Here is a 15,230-nt window from a genome sequence, read left to right as displayed (position 1 = left end):
TGTTGCTGTGTCTTGCATTTAAATTTATCATCAGAGTTCTCATAACTGAGGGAACCGAACACCGAGGAGAGCTGCTCTTCCTAGGCTCGCTCAAGCCGCTCCCTTGCAAACTACAATTCCCAGGATTCTGCGAGCCGAAGAGGTGATCCCGGCCGAGGTCCCAGAGGCGGGTCCCGAGGCCCGCGCACGCGCTCCGGGTCCCGAGTTTGAGCTCGCCAGCAGGGCAAGCACACCGGGAGCACCTGCGACACCCGGCCGGCAGGTGGGCCGCGCGGGGACTGTGGCGCAGCTGGGCCCCGGGCTCGGAGCGGACGGGGCGCGGAGCCGGGCTTCAGGTGAGGCGCTGGGCCGGGCTGGGCTTGGTGCCGGGTCCTGGGCTTCAGGGGAGGCCGGCAGGCTTGCGGGACCCGGGGCGGTAGACGCTGCCTGCAGCAGGCGCCGAGGTGGGAGGGGTGGGCCTGAACTGCACGGCCTGGGATGGCGCACTGGATCTTTCAGCTGGAGCCTGCACTGCCGCTGACAGCGGGGACGCACATGTTCGCGCCTGGAAAAGAAGGGTGCACATTTGGCACAGGTGGCGTGAAGCGAGGAGAGATGAGCAGTGGGGGCCTGGGCTGCTCCTGCTGCGTTTGAAACGGTGCGTGGGTCGGCCTGTCGCTGACCTGTAAGCAGCTGGGGCTCCGGAGTTAGGAGTTTGCTTGACAATGCTGGGGGGGTGGAGGAAGCCACTGACGGAGGACCCTGATGGGTTTGCCTGTAGGAACCCGTCTTCTCATCATTAGTGGGAGTCCCGGGTCAAAGTTTGGGACCCTCCACCAGAATCATGCTGCAGGTGGTGAGCAGCCAATATTGTCTGACCTATGCTAGCCAGCCCCTGGAGATGACCTTAGGTTGTGGGACAGGTGAATAGCAGTACAGTTCATTTTCCATGTGTGGACTGTTCCGGGCACTGGACAAGTCTTGGCTCCTTTACCGGCCATGTTCCCTTAAGTAACTCATTCACTTTTTCTGGTCCTCTCCTTCATCCTCTGTAAGACTGAAAAAACAGACAAACCTTCGAAGAGTTGCTATGAGGATCCCATGAGGTAACGCTGGTGAAGCTTTATGTCTGGGTTCTGAACACAGTGGATGCATCAAATGTTAGCAGGCAAGACCACCAAACTGTAGAAAAGGAAAGGTGTTCCCGGTCTGGGTCCTGTCTTTCCCACAGACTAGCTGTTCCCAGGCTGCCGGGATCTGGAAGATCTACCAGCCCACCCTTCCACATGAAGGATCTGAGTCCCAGCTGGTGGCAGTTAGGAGAGAATCTGGTCCCTTATCCTCAGAGGTGAGAGCTGAGAGGATTCACCCTGGTGAAGCACCATCCTGGTGTGCTGGACTGTCAGGGCTCCTCCGGTGATTTGTTTGTTTGCTAAGGATGAATCTAAAGCCACATGCGTGGTGAGCAAACTTTCTGCTACACCCCCTTCTCTCCCTAGTCTTCCTTTGATTTGGTCTTAGTAAGTTTCCCAGGCACACCTTAACTATGATCGACCTGTTTCTAACCAACCTTCTGGTTGGCAAGGTCTTGCTCTCTGAAATGACAGTAATAAGCAAAGGCTTCTAGAGACCATTGGGAGAGCCAGCATATTAAATTACTCAGCACGCTGTTCCCCAGAGGCCTTGTCAGTCGCCTCAGCTTGGTTGTCTGGAGGGACACACTCCCTCAGGAAATGCTAAAACGATCCCCAGAGTTTTTCAAGTTGGGTGAGAGATACTGGAGGGAAGGGAGAGTCCAGACATACTACCATGGACTTCGAAGTTCAGGCTTGAGTTTGAACTTCAGCCCCATCCCATAATAGCTACAGTGTACTGTGGTGTATACATGTCCCAAGAATATGCCCTGGAGTGTGAGTTGGGTTTCGTATCACCTGCCTTAGGTTGTAGCAGGGATGAGAGACCACGTATGCGGAGCTTGGGGTGCTGCCCCTATAGACTGAGAGTCGGTAAAAAGGTTTTGACGCCGCTGTTGTCTTACAGATTTGGATAATTGCCAGGCACAGAGCTCTTCTGTTGGATCACTAGGTCCACAAGCCTGGAACCTCCCCCGGGGAACAGTGTGTCATCTCCCAGACCAGTAAGCGGAGGTTCGAAGCAGTTAAGCTTTGGGGTTGTTTGGCTGCTAAGTAGTGGGGCTGGAACTCACTGGTTGGGCCACTAGGTTCTCCTCGGCTGCTCTGCACTCTCCGGTCCTGGAACCCAATTAGGACGCACGGCAGGCATGTCTGTGTGATGGTGGGGTCTGCACAACACATTTATTTGGGTTAGAGCTTGACTCCACATGTCCTTTTGTGAGTGGTGATACTGCAGGGGTGAGGCCAGAGGTGAGGCATTAGGAAGAGACAACCTTCAGGAAGGCCCCCTTAGCTCTGGACCATGTGGTGTGTGAGTCTGCAGCCTTGGTAGGACCTAGGAGGCTTGCTTAGGGGATGGGGGACCCTTGTTTATCTACTGGGAAAAAAATGGGAGCCATGTGCATCTCAGGCAGAACCCTGTTTTGGGGAGCAGAGCTTTTGGGGTGTGGGCTGAGGTAAACCTGTGCTGAGTCTCCATGTAATCACCGTATGCCTGGCTGCCTGCGAGACCTCACTTATGAAGTAAAGCCTTGGGAGAATTCATTTTCAGGGGCTCTTTCCGTCCTAAAAGGTGGTGTCTTTGTAATTGTGTATTGATGGCTTAACCTTCTCAGCCCAACACTGAGGCTGTGGGAATAATTGTCGCCCCAGCTTGTACCCTGACTCTTTACGGTGAGAGAATAGCCACAGCTTCCTAAGCCACCACAGCCAGGTGTTTCCTCTGGCTGGCCGGGTGAGAGTAATTACAGCAAGAAGCCTTGAGTTGCTAAGTTACCATCGAAGGCCCATGGGTCTGTGTTTCCAGAGCCTTCCACATCTGTTCTGCCCTTGACTCATAAAACCTCACTGCTGTGAATTCTGCCCTGCTCCGGTGATGGAGAATCCGTCAGATAGGATGGCAGTGGGCATGCTTGGGATTTAAAAACGACCCTCGGTGTCGGGGAGTGCGTGTTCATATCCTGGCAACCTCGATTGGGCTGTAAGACCTGAAGGTACAATTTTCTCATATTGAGACAAAATTAAGTAGTTGTAGTTTGGCGTTTTGCCTAGGACATAGGCCCAGGTTCAACCCCAGCACCACCACAGGGAGTTGGGAACCCTCCACTGCCCCAGGCTGTGCCTCAGCAGATGAAGTGTTGGTCCAGGCCTAGGTACACACGTGGTCCACATATATAGTCATGCAAAACACCCATGCACGTAAAAATAAGTTTTGAAATTGAAAAATGAATCTTAGAAACTAGACTTCTCTGGTTGGCATGCAGTTCAGGTGGTAGAGCACTTGCCTAGCCTGCATGGCTTCCCGGGTTCAGACATGCACCTGCATCTCTGCACACATGTGCTGCCCGTGGTGGTGACAGGTTTCGGTGTAGCCTCATGCCAACACACGGTTCCTTTTCTCTGCCCTCTAGAGGTCAGGGCCTGGCCTGCGGAACGGATCTCTTCCGTTGTTAACATTGCAGGCTTTCTGGATCACCAGCTCACTAGTGAAGAACTCTGGGCTCAGTGGAGGTTTGAACAGGGACCAAGGCACATCCTGAGGTGGCTTCAGGAGCTTCCCACAGCTGTGTGGGAGGACAATGCGGCAGCTGTTTTGAGGACCTAGAGAAGCTGGCCAGCAGTGATGTGACACCACCAGTGTCCCTCACGGGCTCCTCCGATCTCCTCTTACCTGGCTTTGCCTTACAGTCTTTCACGCCACAAGCAATGGCGTCTACATAGGCTGGGGTAGCCTTCCGGAAAGTTTCAAGAGTGGACACCGTGTCCGTCTGCAGTGTCCTGGAACTTCAGCCCGAATGTCATGTTAGCCAAGCTGGAGCAGCAACTTTGAGCCTCTAGTAATGGGAGGGGATCCCAGGCTGGGTCTGTCATTTCCTTGTGATAGAAATCCATTCAGAGATTGTACAGCTCGGTGATGTTTGAACACCTTCACACTGAAACCAAGAACGTGGCAGAATCATTGCAGTTTTATTAAAACATGGGCTCTTCGGCCGAGGAAGAATCTGGGTCATTCGTGGCCATATGCATAGGAAGCTCTAGAGCCCTGTGGGGGTCCTGGGGCTTCCTGTCCCCAGGGAAGTGGCCTGTTTCTTCACTGTCTTACATAGGATACTGTTTCTAGATCTTTTCCCACCTGGGCTGCCTGAGGGTGAGCGTCTCACAAAGATTCACAGAGTGAACTTGGGTTGAGTGTGGACTCTGAGGAGCACTAGGTAAACCCAGACTGAGAAAATTGTTAGAAAATATCTATCTGGTTTAAAAATTAAGGTGGGGGCTGGAGAGATGGCTCAGAGGTTAAGAGCATTTGTTGCTCTTGCAGACAGCCAGCGTTTGAATCTAGCACCCACACATTAATTCACAATCCTCTGTAACTAGCTATAGAGTATCCAACACCCTGTCTGGCATCCATGGACACTGTGCACAGTACAGTACACACATGAGGCGAAACCCTCACACGCAGAAGACGAAAACGAACTGTCCCAGATGGGGGAGGGGATGCAATGTGACTTTTCATCCCGGGTTGGATTTTGGATGCAGCATAGGGACCACTGACGGAAATAGTATCATCAATATTAATTTTCTTAATTTGCATTACGTAAGAGACATTGTTTTCGGAAACATAGACTTGAGTGGTTGTGGCCAGAGGGGAAGACGTCAGCAGAATTTTCTTGGCGGTGGTTTTGTTTGACACAAGGTCTTGCTAAGTATCCAGGCCACTCTTAAACCCTCTTGTCCCTGCTCCCAAATTCGAGGGTTGCACGTGTATGCCAGCCCACCTGGCATCTAGTTCATTTTCAAATAGTTCAGAGAAGACTTTGTATGTGACAGAGCGTGATACGGTGTGCTGACTAGGAAGGATCTGGACAAGAATGAAGCAGAGGTTTTCTGGACTCTCCGAAAGTGTGAGGTGTTTTCCAAAAGAAGATGAAGGTGATCACAGGTTGGAGACAACACCACAGACTCAAGGGGAACTCAGAAAGCCCTATGTAGGCAGTCAGACATCCAAGGGGCTCGCCTACCCAGGGCTTTTTGAGTTCCCCTTAAGTCTGGGGGTTTTCTCTGGTGATGCCAGTGATGTGCTTATAAAAATATAAAGAGAGGGGAAATATGTTCTAGGGAGGTGTGGTGAGATGTGGGGGAAGGAGGCCCATGCTGAGGCATCCCTTCCCCCTGAGGGACCAGCCACAGATGGATATAGTATAGAATATTCAGGGCAGGGAGAGGGGAATCAAGAGAGTAGTAGAGGCAGAGAAAGGCAGAAAGAGAGAGAGAGGGAGAGAGTAGGGAAGTAGAGGCCGGCCATGAGCACGTGGAGATGGGGGAAGGGGCAGGAGCACGGAGCTGGAGCAAGAGAAGAGCTGGGGGCAGGCAGTTACCTCCTCGCCAGGTGACTGGGGTGGGGCTTAGAGCAAGTGCCAACAGCCAGGCTTTCTGGCAGCTTCATCTCCCTGCTGTCTCCACCCCGAAGTTCTCACTGAACTGTGCGTGTCTTGAGCCCAGCTTAGGCTAGGAAGGCATCCAAGACTGAGAGGCAGTGTGGTTTGCTGGACACGGAATACAACCAACTCACACTTCCCTAAGCTGTTGCCCAGAGATCACCCACCCACCTCCAGGTACAGCCTCACTGGGTCCCCTGTGGTACCCGCATGGGCCGGATACTTCCGGGTGTTCACAGTTGTCTCTCCTACCATGGGTGTCTCCTGGAGTCTCAATGGATTCCTTCTCACTAGCGTCCAAGTCCCATGCGACATGGATGTTTTGGGGACTGAGTGGTCTATAAGAATTGTTTGAGGGTTTGTTGTTATTTTTCCTGCACTTTCCCTTTCAGAACTTGGAATATCATATTCATTGTGCCCTCGTGAGCCTAATGGGCTCACAACTCTTCCCATCTTCAGCCCTATGTGACCACAGTGCTGATCTGTCACCAGAGAGGAGGTCGAGTCAGCTTCAGTGACCTGTTTGTTCCACGCAGAGGTGGGCACCAGGCTAGGAACAAATGTCTGTATTACTGGGGACCACTACCCCAGTGAGAGGATTGCAGGCCAGCAGGGGAGGCTGAGCCGACCTCCAGCTTACCCCAGCCCTCCTTCCCTCTGCACAAGCAGGGCAGGGGGAGGCTGAGCCCACCCACAACCCCAGAGCGAAGGAACTTGAGAGTTTTTCCCTTAGGAGTTGGAACTCATTCGTTTTCACAATAGATGCTAACACAGGATTCACATGCCTCCTCTGAGTTCAGGGGGGCCTCTTCCAGGTCAAGATATTAGCCTAAGAACACAGATGGGGCAGGCAGTAAAGAGTGGAGTAGTGGCTCAGTGGTTAGGGTCCCTTGTTCTTGGCTCACTAGTATCTGTGACTCCAGCTGCAGGAAACCCAACACCTCTGACCTCTGACCTTCACGGGAACTGCACTCTTTTACATACAATTAAAAATAAAACAAAGATCCAAAAACTACAAGCACGAGCTCAGTACTGCTCAGTGCACCTTCTTAGTCAAGTGCTAAGTGTTACGAGGGCGCTGGGGCTGCCTACATCTTACTGAAGGGTGACAGCCCCCAAGAACACCCGTGTGCTTTACGAGTGCACGATTTCTCTCAGCCTCGAGCTCATATATAGTTTTGGTGCACATACAACCATCATGTAACATGTACCGGGCTGTGTGCTACGAAGTAGACTGGAAGGTGGGGGAGGTTGGCGGAGACTGTTCTGAGGGCAACCTGATCTGGTGGATGGAGCATGTTTGAAGAGTTCACCCACTCAGCAAAGGGGCATCCGTGCCCTGCCCCTTCGAGTTCAGGCTCGAAGCATTTCTCAGTTTCAAAGAAAGGATGCTTCCATTTTCAGTTATGAACGCGGACAGCCTTTTTAAAAGTTAGATCGCGGTAGCGTTAGTATGAACCTTTCCAGGAGCCCTGCTCTTGGGGGAGCAACAGCTGGACAGCTGTTTCTGAGAGCTGTGCAGCTTTGGGTCAGAGCTTCAGGACCAATGCACACCTCATCTTACCAGGTGGTGTGAGGCCGGCCGGCCCGTTCTTGTCTGCACGGTACAGTTGCCAGAGGTCACAGGTGAGGGCTTTTTACCTACAGGAGAGACTGAGGTGTGCCCAAGCCCTGACCACTAATGGTGGACTTCCAACCTCCAGTGCTGTGGAGAGTTTCTGCTGTTTAAGGCCCCGGCCCATGGCTGCTGCAGCCTCTGGTGGGCACCAGGCTCTGAGCACGTCTGCTGCCCTGCCAGGCTCTTAGCAAGCTGAGCTGTAACTGCTTCCATCCCAGGCCCAGGTCATGTGGTCTGTCCTGCTTTTCCCTTTCCCACTGGTTGATCTGAGAGTTTGCAGCCTGCACTGTCATCTGGGGACCCTGGGACAGACGGACTTTTCCTCCTTGTCAGACTTTAAGGCCTAAGTGAGTTTTTCTGCATCTGGTGCTGGCTGGAGAATCAGGAAGTGGAGCCTGTGCCTGTGCTAGACGTCCAGGTGAGTCCTGTGAGCACTACACCTGCCCTCAGTGCCTGGCTGTCGGCAGGTGTCAGCGTTACTGAGTGGAATGAGGTCACCTGGGGTCAGTGGGAAGCAGCCTTATGTCAGCCTATATTTAAGGGCTCTGTGAGCATATTTAAAACCTCCTGTCCATTCGTTTCCTTTTAAAAAGAAAAGCCTTGTTCTATCAAGTTTTGTCCTGGCTGAGCCACTAAACTGAACTCATTCCAAACACACTTCCACTAAGATTTCCAGCTGTAACAGGCAGGAGGGAGACAGAGCCCCAAGTCCTCAGATGAGGAGAGAGGTTTGAAGAGGGAAAGGAACCAGGCCATGAAGCCCATTCCCAAGCGTCTGCAGGTGACCACACGGGCCATGTTCTGGTCACTGAATCAGGTCAGGTGTTATGGGGCCTCAAGCCTCCCCTGCCACAGTGAACTCTGAGGTCAGTGATGTCATTCTCCAGATTTGTGTCTGACACATGCACAGACCGTCCAGAACCTCGCTTCCTGTTCTGTTCACATTGACTTAAGATTTTTGGACTGTGTTCCATGAATACACACATATACACATACACACACACACACACACACAGAGAGAGAGAGATACAGATATACATGCACACAGAGACAAGCTTGCACACATTATCAGATAATTTACATGTCTTTAGACATAAATTCACATGTGCATATATACTGGGTCTGCACGTGTATGTATATATGCAAGTACACACATCCTGGCTTGGACGTGCAATCAATGGGAAGTCAGATTAGCTCTCTGTGACCCACCCGTGCTGCTCTGAAAAGCTGGGATACTGGGTCAGCAGTGTTGTCTGTTCACTCTGCAGCTGGTGGCACATCACGCTGTGGTTGATCATGTCCAATGTTGGGCCTGTCCCATTCATCCATCCGGTTCCTACCTTAGGGTCGATGAAGGAAGTAAGCTAAGGTCAGGAAAAGACTGGAGGGCACGGCTCTCCGCTGAGTTACAGCTCCAGCCCTTAGCAGGCATCTAGGGGGAGCCTTGTCTCCGAGGTGATTCTAGATGCTGTCAGGTTGCCTATAGGAGTCGCCGAGAGCTTGGCTTCTCGTGGAGCGTGGAGCTGTCTGCAGTCCTCAAAGGGCACTGCGCTCTGCCTCATCCCGGACATCACCCCGGCTCTCTGCTCACCTCTCCTGGAAGGGGGCTTGAGGCACAGGCCAGGCTGTTGGGCACAGCAATATGGCAGGGAATGTGAATGCTGCTTTTCCAACACCCCCTTGCCTGGGACCCCCACATCAGAGAGAAGGGGTCCTGAAGATGACCTGACTCAGGCCGTGGTGCTGTGTCTCCTTCCATAGGGAGCATCTTTTCCACGTAGGAAGTTTGTTTCTAGAGTCTGGGTTCCTTGGGTAAAGTGACCTGAGTCTGAATTCTCAGCACCCACTTAAAAGCCATGTACAGTGGCGTGTGACATCTGTAATCCCAGTACATGGGAGTCAGATAAGGACATCCCTCAGTGGTTAAAACACTTGTTCTTGCAAAGAGCCCAAGTTTGGTGCCCAGTTCCAGGGGGTTGGATGTCCTTTCGAGCCTCCAAGGGCCCCATGCACTCATGGCGCACAGACATAGATGAAGGAGAAACACTCATGTCTAAATAAAAGTCTTTAAAACCTGAAGAAGGATCAAGGAAAGTACTTGTCACTGACCATTGGCCTCCACATGTGCACAACCCCTCACATGTTTCCAAAAAGTTTATTTACAGCCCAATCCCTGACGGCAGAGCAGAGGAGGGACCACAGACGCCGCTTCTGCTAAGGGATAATAAACACGGTCTGAGTTTATTAAGAGCTCTCAGGCCATCTCAGAATAGCGCTGAGATTAGAGCTGACGCGTTCGGAGTTTTCTGCCCTCACCCAGGCTTGTCTTTTCACTGTCTCCATCACAAGACCGGGTTGGGAAAGTCGGCAGGGAAAAGTCACAGCCAGCAGTCAGGGAGACGTGTGCAAGGGAATTAGAGATCTCTTACCTGTGTGGGGGAGGGTGGGGTGTTCTGAACTGGGGTTCCCTTTCAGATACAGGCAGGGGCTTTGTTTTAGGTGTGGCTGTCATGGGTGCAGCATATCTAAGCACTGAGCAGGGCCTGGCTGGGGGGCTCTTATTTTAAGATGTACATGGTGGCCTTGCCCGAGCTGGGACAGACAGACAAGCTCTTTCTCTGTGTCAATGTCCATCACAGGCCTTCATCCTGCCCAGAGCCTGTCTGTCAAGAAGCTCTGGGCACCTGGAGCCCAGAGGGTGGGTGTCTTTGGTTTTCACAGCATGCTCACCTGCAGACCCTAAAGAGCAGGCACAGGTCTTTAGGGACGGTGGGTGGAGACAAAGTATGTTTTCCCAGGTGACTGCGGCCTCTCGTTCAAGTAGCCTCACCAGCCCCCACTTGCCTTTGATTAAAGCTCTCCCTGCCTCTGTCTGGTATCTTGGAGGAGAAGGTGAAAAAGACAACGGGTTTTTATCATGACCACTGACTGCCCTACACCTTGACTCCTCCATGGTGACAAAATACGGGCCCGTTAGAAAGGACACTCTCAAGCAAGGATGGTGAACAAGTCTGTTGTCTGTTCTCAATCCCGGCTCACCTGAGTGAATGTTTGCAGTCAACGGCTAACCCACAAAGCTGCAGCTCTGCCCCATGGCTCTGCACATTCCCAGCAGGGAGGTGTGTGGTCGCTTGGTTCCAGTCGCTTGGTCTTGGTTCGAGCTGCCTGACTGTAAGTAGCAAAGTTGGCTGAAACCCAGTCCACCCCATGTTTTAGATCACAGGAGGCTCTGGCCAAATGTTTTCTTTACTCTCAGAGTTCCCCATTTTCCCCTTCCATATCTGTTCTGTCCTCTGCCACCGTCATATTGGAAGGCCACAAGACGGGTACTCACATCTCACTTGATCCTCTGAAGGTCCAGAAACAGCCTAGTCCTGTCTCCCCCCCCCCCCCCCCCCAGGGTCAGAGAGGCACTGGAGCTAATGGTTCCTCTCTGCTGCAGTCCTGCTTCTCTCCAGAAGATGGCGCTAGTGTCACGCTGCTGATGCTCTGTGACTGGTTTGCTGTGTCATGCGGTTTCTAAGGAGATTGTGTGTGTGTGTGTGTGTGTGTTTGTGTGTGTTGGGGGGTGACCCAGGGAAATGGTTGCAGCATTGTTCTGCTGGGGCTGAGCATATCACTCAGAAAGCTGTGCTCTCCTGACATGTGCCTGTCTGTGATAAGCCAGAGCCCCAGCTCAGCCTGGCTTCAAAAATGAAGGAAGTTCTGTCACAGCAGGAGGCTTGGAGACAGTTGGCAGCCATAGGTACCCCTTTCCTCCTGTCCACTGGGTAGGGACACGGGCTTCTTCACCTCGTCTGACCAGTCCCTCTTAGACAGCAGGCCACTGGGTTGGGCCAGAAATCCAGAAGTGAGCTCTGGCAACTCAAGGGCCACGTCTCTGACTCCTCTGGGACCCAGAGGAAGTGTGAGCACAGTGAGGAACTCCTTAGGAAGAGTGGACGTAGACAGAAACGACTATCCCACCACTAGCCTAACCTGAGACCCAGGAAGCAAGGGTGGGCGCTGCCTCAGCGGCACCCGGCCACACCTGCTGACTGCTCCCTGTCTTCTGTGGGGAGATGTCTGTGCTTAGATTTGAACCACTGCTTCAAGGAGCCGTGATGAAAGTCCCAGCCAGCTCCTTCCTAACACCGGCCAGCCTCGGCTGTGAACCCTGAAGGCAAGGGGGAGTGCCCGGAGTGCTTCTGAACACACGGGGCCCACGTGGCCCTTTACTGCCCATCAGGTGTCCCAACCCTTTCCCTGGCACTGGGGACATCTTCTCTTGGGGAACCTGACCAAACAAAATGGTTCTTTTTGTACATCAGAAAACATTGGGTGCCAGAATTTCAACCAGTGTATCACCTCTGGCCAGCATAGCCTGTGGCAAGGCTGCCAAACACTTGCTGTTACAGGTGCCTGAATTCCAAAGGAAAGGCCACCCAGGAGTGAGTGCATGTATGTGGCCCTTAATCCCCAAATGCCTCAGGACTGGCCCTAATCAATGCACAAATGTAAGGGGTTCTGTTTGGAGATAGGTGTTGGCTCAAAACCTGTACCTAGCTGAAGGTTCTGCAGGGCTCCGGTGGTGCTAATGCCTTTCCTCCATAGCACAGGTGTGGGTAGCATACTCCTCTTGACATCTTCAGGGGCTGTTGAAGCCACACGGTACTTTCATCTAAGCATATGGCTCGTGGGGCTGCCCATTAAGTATGAGGATCTGTGTCAGACCCCAGAGCCCATATAGAAAGTTGGACTTGGTGACGACCTCTGGAATGCCAGCACTGAAGAGGCGGAGCTTGGAGGCGGGGCCTGGAGATCTCTGGTCAGCCAGTCTAGCTCAGTGTGTACCAGGGTCACGAGGTGGGGAACAATCAGGGAAACATGCTTGATGTTGACCTCTGGCTTCCAAACGTACATGCACACATGTGCCCGTGAACACACACACATACGAAAATAAAAACGTAAAAGGGGCCTACAGCCTGTGATTTGACTCACATCATGTTACCAAGGAACTTCGCTGAAAAGGTTGGTGGGCGTAGAGGAAGCACACGGGGCAAGTCCTGGTGCGGGAGAGTCCTGGCTGGGTTGACTCCTCTCTCTTACCCTTTGCAGCTTTTTCGGTCCTCCAGCACACGCAGGGATGGATGGGTGAAGCCCGCCTGGGCTGTGGCACTGCCCAACAGCCATCATCTCGCTGAGGCCCCCTGGTGGCGATAGGATGCACCTCTCCGCGGTATTCAACGCGCTCCTGGTGTCTGTGCTGGCTGCCGTCCTGTGGAAGCATGTGCGGTTGCGTGAGCATGCGGCCACGCTAGAGGAGGAGCTGGCCCTTGGACAGCAGTCCCTGGATCCAGTCCCAGGGCTGAGGATCGACTACCCGAAGGCCCTGCAGATCCTCATGGAGGGTGGCACCCACATGGTGTGCACAGGCCGCACCCACACGGACCGCATCTGCCGCTTCAAGTGGCTCTGCTACTCCAATGAGGCGGAAGAATTCATCTTTTTCCACGGCAACTCATCTGTGATGCTGCCCAACCTGGGCTCCCGGCGCTTCCAGCCGGCCCTGCTGGACCTGTCCACTGTGGAGGACCATAATGCGCAGTACTTCAACTTCGTGGAGCTGCCTGCCGCGGCCCTGCGCTTCATGCCAAAGCCGGTGTTCGTGCCCGATGTGGCCCTCATCGTCAACCGTTTCAACCCGGATAACCTCATGCACGTCTTCCATGACGACCTGCTCCCCCTCTTCTACACACTGAGGCAGTTCCCCGGCCTGGCCCAAGAGGCCCGGCTCTTCTTTATGGAGGGATGGGGTGAGGGCGCCCACTTTGACCTCTATAAACTCCTCAGCCCCAAGCAGCCGCTGCTACGTTCGCAGCTCAAGACACTGGGTCGACTGCTCTGCTTTTCCCATGCTTTTGTGGGCCTGTCCAAGGTCACCACGTGGTACCAGTACGGCTTCGTGCAGCCCCAGGGCCCAAAGGCCAACATCCTGGTCTCTGGCAATGAGATCCGGCAGTTCACCCGCTTCATGACTGAAAGGCTGAATGTGAGCCACGCGGGGGCGCCCCTGGGGGAGGAATACATCCTGGTCTTCAGTCGCACCCAGAATAGACTCATTCTGAACGAGGCAGAGCTGCTGCTAGAGCTAGCGCAAGAGTTCCAGATGAAGACCGTGACGGTGTCCCTGGAGGACCACACCTTTGCAGATGTCGTGCGGCTGGTCAGCAACGCCTCCATGTTAGTCAGCATGCATGGTGCCCAGCTGGTTACAGCTCTCTTCCTGCCCCGTGGGGCCACTGTGGTTGAACTCTTCCCCTACGCTGTCAATCCTGACCACTACACCCCCTATAAGACGCTGGCCGCACTGCCTGGCATGGACCTGCAGTATGTAGCCTGGCGGAACATGATCCGGGAGAACACAGTCACGCACCCTGAGCGACCCTGGGACCAAGGGGGCATCACCCACCTGGACCGGGCTGAGCAGGCCCGCATCCTACAGAGCCGAGAGGTCCCCCGGCATCTCTGCTGCCGGAATCCAGAGTGGCTATTCCGAATCTACCAGGACACCAGGGTGGACATCCCATCCCTTATGCAATCCATTCGGCGTGTGGTGAAGGGGCGGCCAGGGCCGCGGAGGCAGAGGTGGGCGATCAGCCTGTACCCAGGCAAGGTGCGGGAGGCTCGATGCCAGGCGTCGGTGCAGGGCGCCACTGAGGCCCGCCTGTCCGTGTCCTGGCAGATCCCGTGGAACCTCAAGTACCTGAAAGTGAAGGAGGTGAAGTACGAGGTGTGGCTGCAGGAGCAAGGGGAGAACACGTATGTGCCTTACATGCTGACCCTGCAGAACCACACCTTCACAGAGAACATCAAACCTTTTACCACCTACTTGGTGTGGGTCCGATGCATCTTTAACAGGAGCCTCCTGGGACCTTTCGCAGACGTGCTGGTGTGCAGCACGTAGCCAGCAGGTCACGGCCAGGCCTCAGGAGGATATCTTGCAGCTCGGCTTTCCCAGGCCCACAGCTCTGCTAGCAACTGTGGTGATTAGTTACCTATTTATTGAGTGGGCTTGCACTAAGCCTGCTTCTCGATGTGTGCTGTTTGCAGAATTCCTCTAGCCCCGGAGATGGTGCCTGCCCCCTGTGCCACCCTGATCGCCCCCCACCCAGGAGGAATTCCTTAGTGGTGAGGAGGCACAGCCGGGACCCAGGGATCTGTCCTGCTGGTGACCATGCCATTTCCTCCTGTGGATTCGGTGCAGGTCCTGGCTTCTAGAAACAATGGTCATGTAAAGTTGGTGGGCTAGGCAGATAGTCTTTCTGAATTTCATCTGTAGCTGAGTGACAGACAGGTGTGTTTGGAGCAGTCATTAAATGATTATGAACATCTTGCCCAAGTCTTTTCTGATGCCTTATTAGCATTCATGAATTGACCTTACAGTAGGTTCCGTTCGATGTTTTGGTGCATGTTCATAATGCGCCTCAATACTGTTCACCTCACTAAACTTTCCTGTCCCCCTCCCACTGAGCTTTTCCTCTTCCCAACCCACCCCTCCTATTTTCAAGTCTCTGTGTCTTTGAGTCGATGTGTTTTTAGGGTCGCTGGCAAACACATGAGTGAGGGTTTGTCTGCATGGGCACCTCACCATTGACTACACAACTGAAGAAAATGTCTTCCAGCCACTGACTGTATAAATCCTCCATGGGGGTGCAGCCCCAGGAGTTCCTCCCGTTTCCGTGATGGGGTATAGATTGGCCTGATCGTGGTTGGTGGTCACAACTGCTGTGAATTCAAGAGTGCAGAAGCCTAGTCAGACCCAGAAGTCCGTGCTCCACACCTAGGCAAGGGTGACATGCCATGACGGCCTTCGGCAATCACTCAGCACTGTAGCAGTTACGAGTCTCCAGGTGCTGCTGGCCTCTGACAGAATTCCGTAGGTGTGTCCTATCCATGAAGCGCAGCAGCAGCTTCCATGTGAGAGCCCATGGCCTCCCCAACTTGCACAGGCTTTAACAGGTTCCAGCGTCAAACCTGTGGGATCCCCGTGTGGAGTGGTTCTCACATCCAACCAGGAGGCAG

At 53.6% G+C, this 15,230-nt stretch overlaps 1 protein-coding gene across 1 annotated transcript; it reads left to right on the top strand.

The window, feature by feature from the left end:
• Positions 1–200: 200 nt before the first annotated feature.
• POMGNT2 (protein O-linked mannose N-acetylglucosaminyltransferase 2 (beta 1,4-)) lies at positions 201–14,508 on the top strand. The gene is made up of 2 exons (XM_080933978.1): positions 201–335; positions 12,264–14,508. Exon 2 carries the CDS (start codon positions 12,370–12,372, stop codon positions 14,110–14,112), a length of 1,743 nt encoding a protein of 580 aa, XP_080790104.1. The 5' UTR covers positions 201–335; positions 12,264–12,369; the 3' UTR covers positions 14,113–14,508.
• The last annotated feature ends 722 nt before the right edge of the window (positions 14,509–15,230 follow it).

Source organism: Micromys minutus (assembly GCF_963924665.1).
Source record: "Micromys minutus genome assembly, chromosome: 21".
Lineage (NCBI taxonomy): Eukaryota > Metazoa > Chordata > Mammalia > Rodentia > Muridae > Micromys > Micromys minutus.
This window is presented reverse-complemented; position numbering and strand designations above follow the sequence as displayed.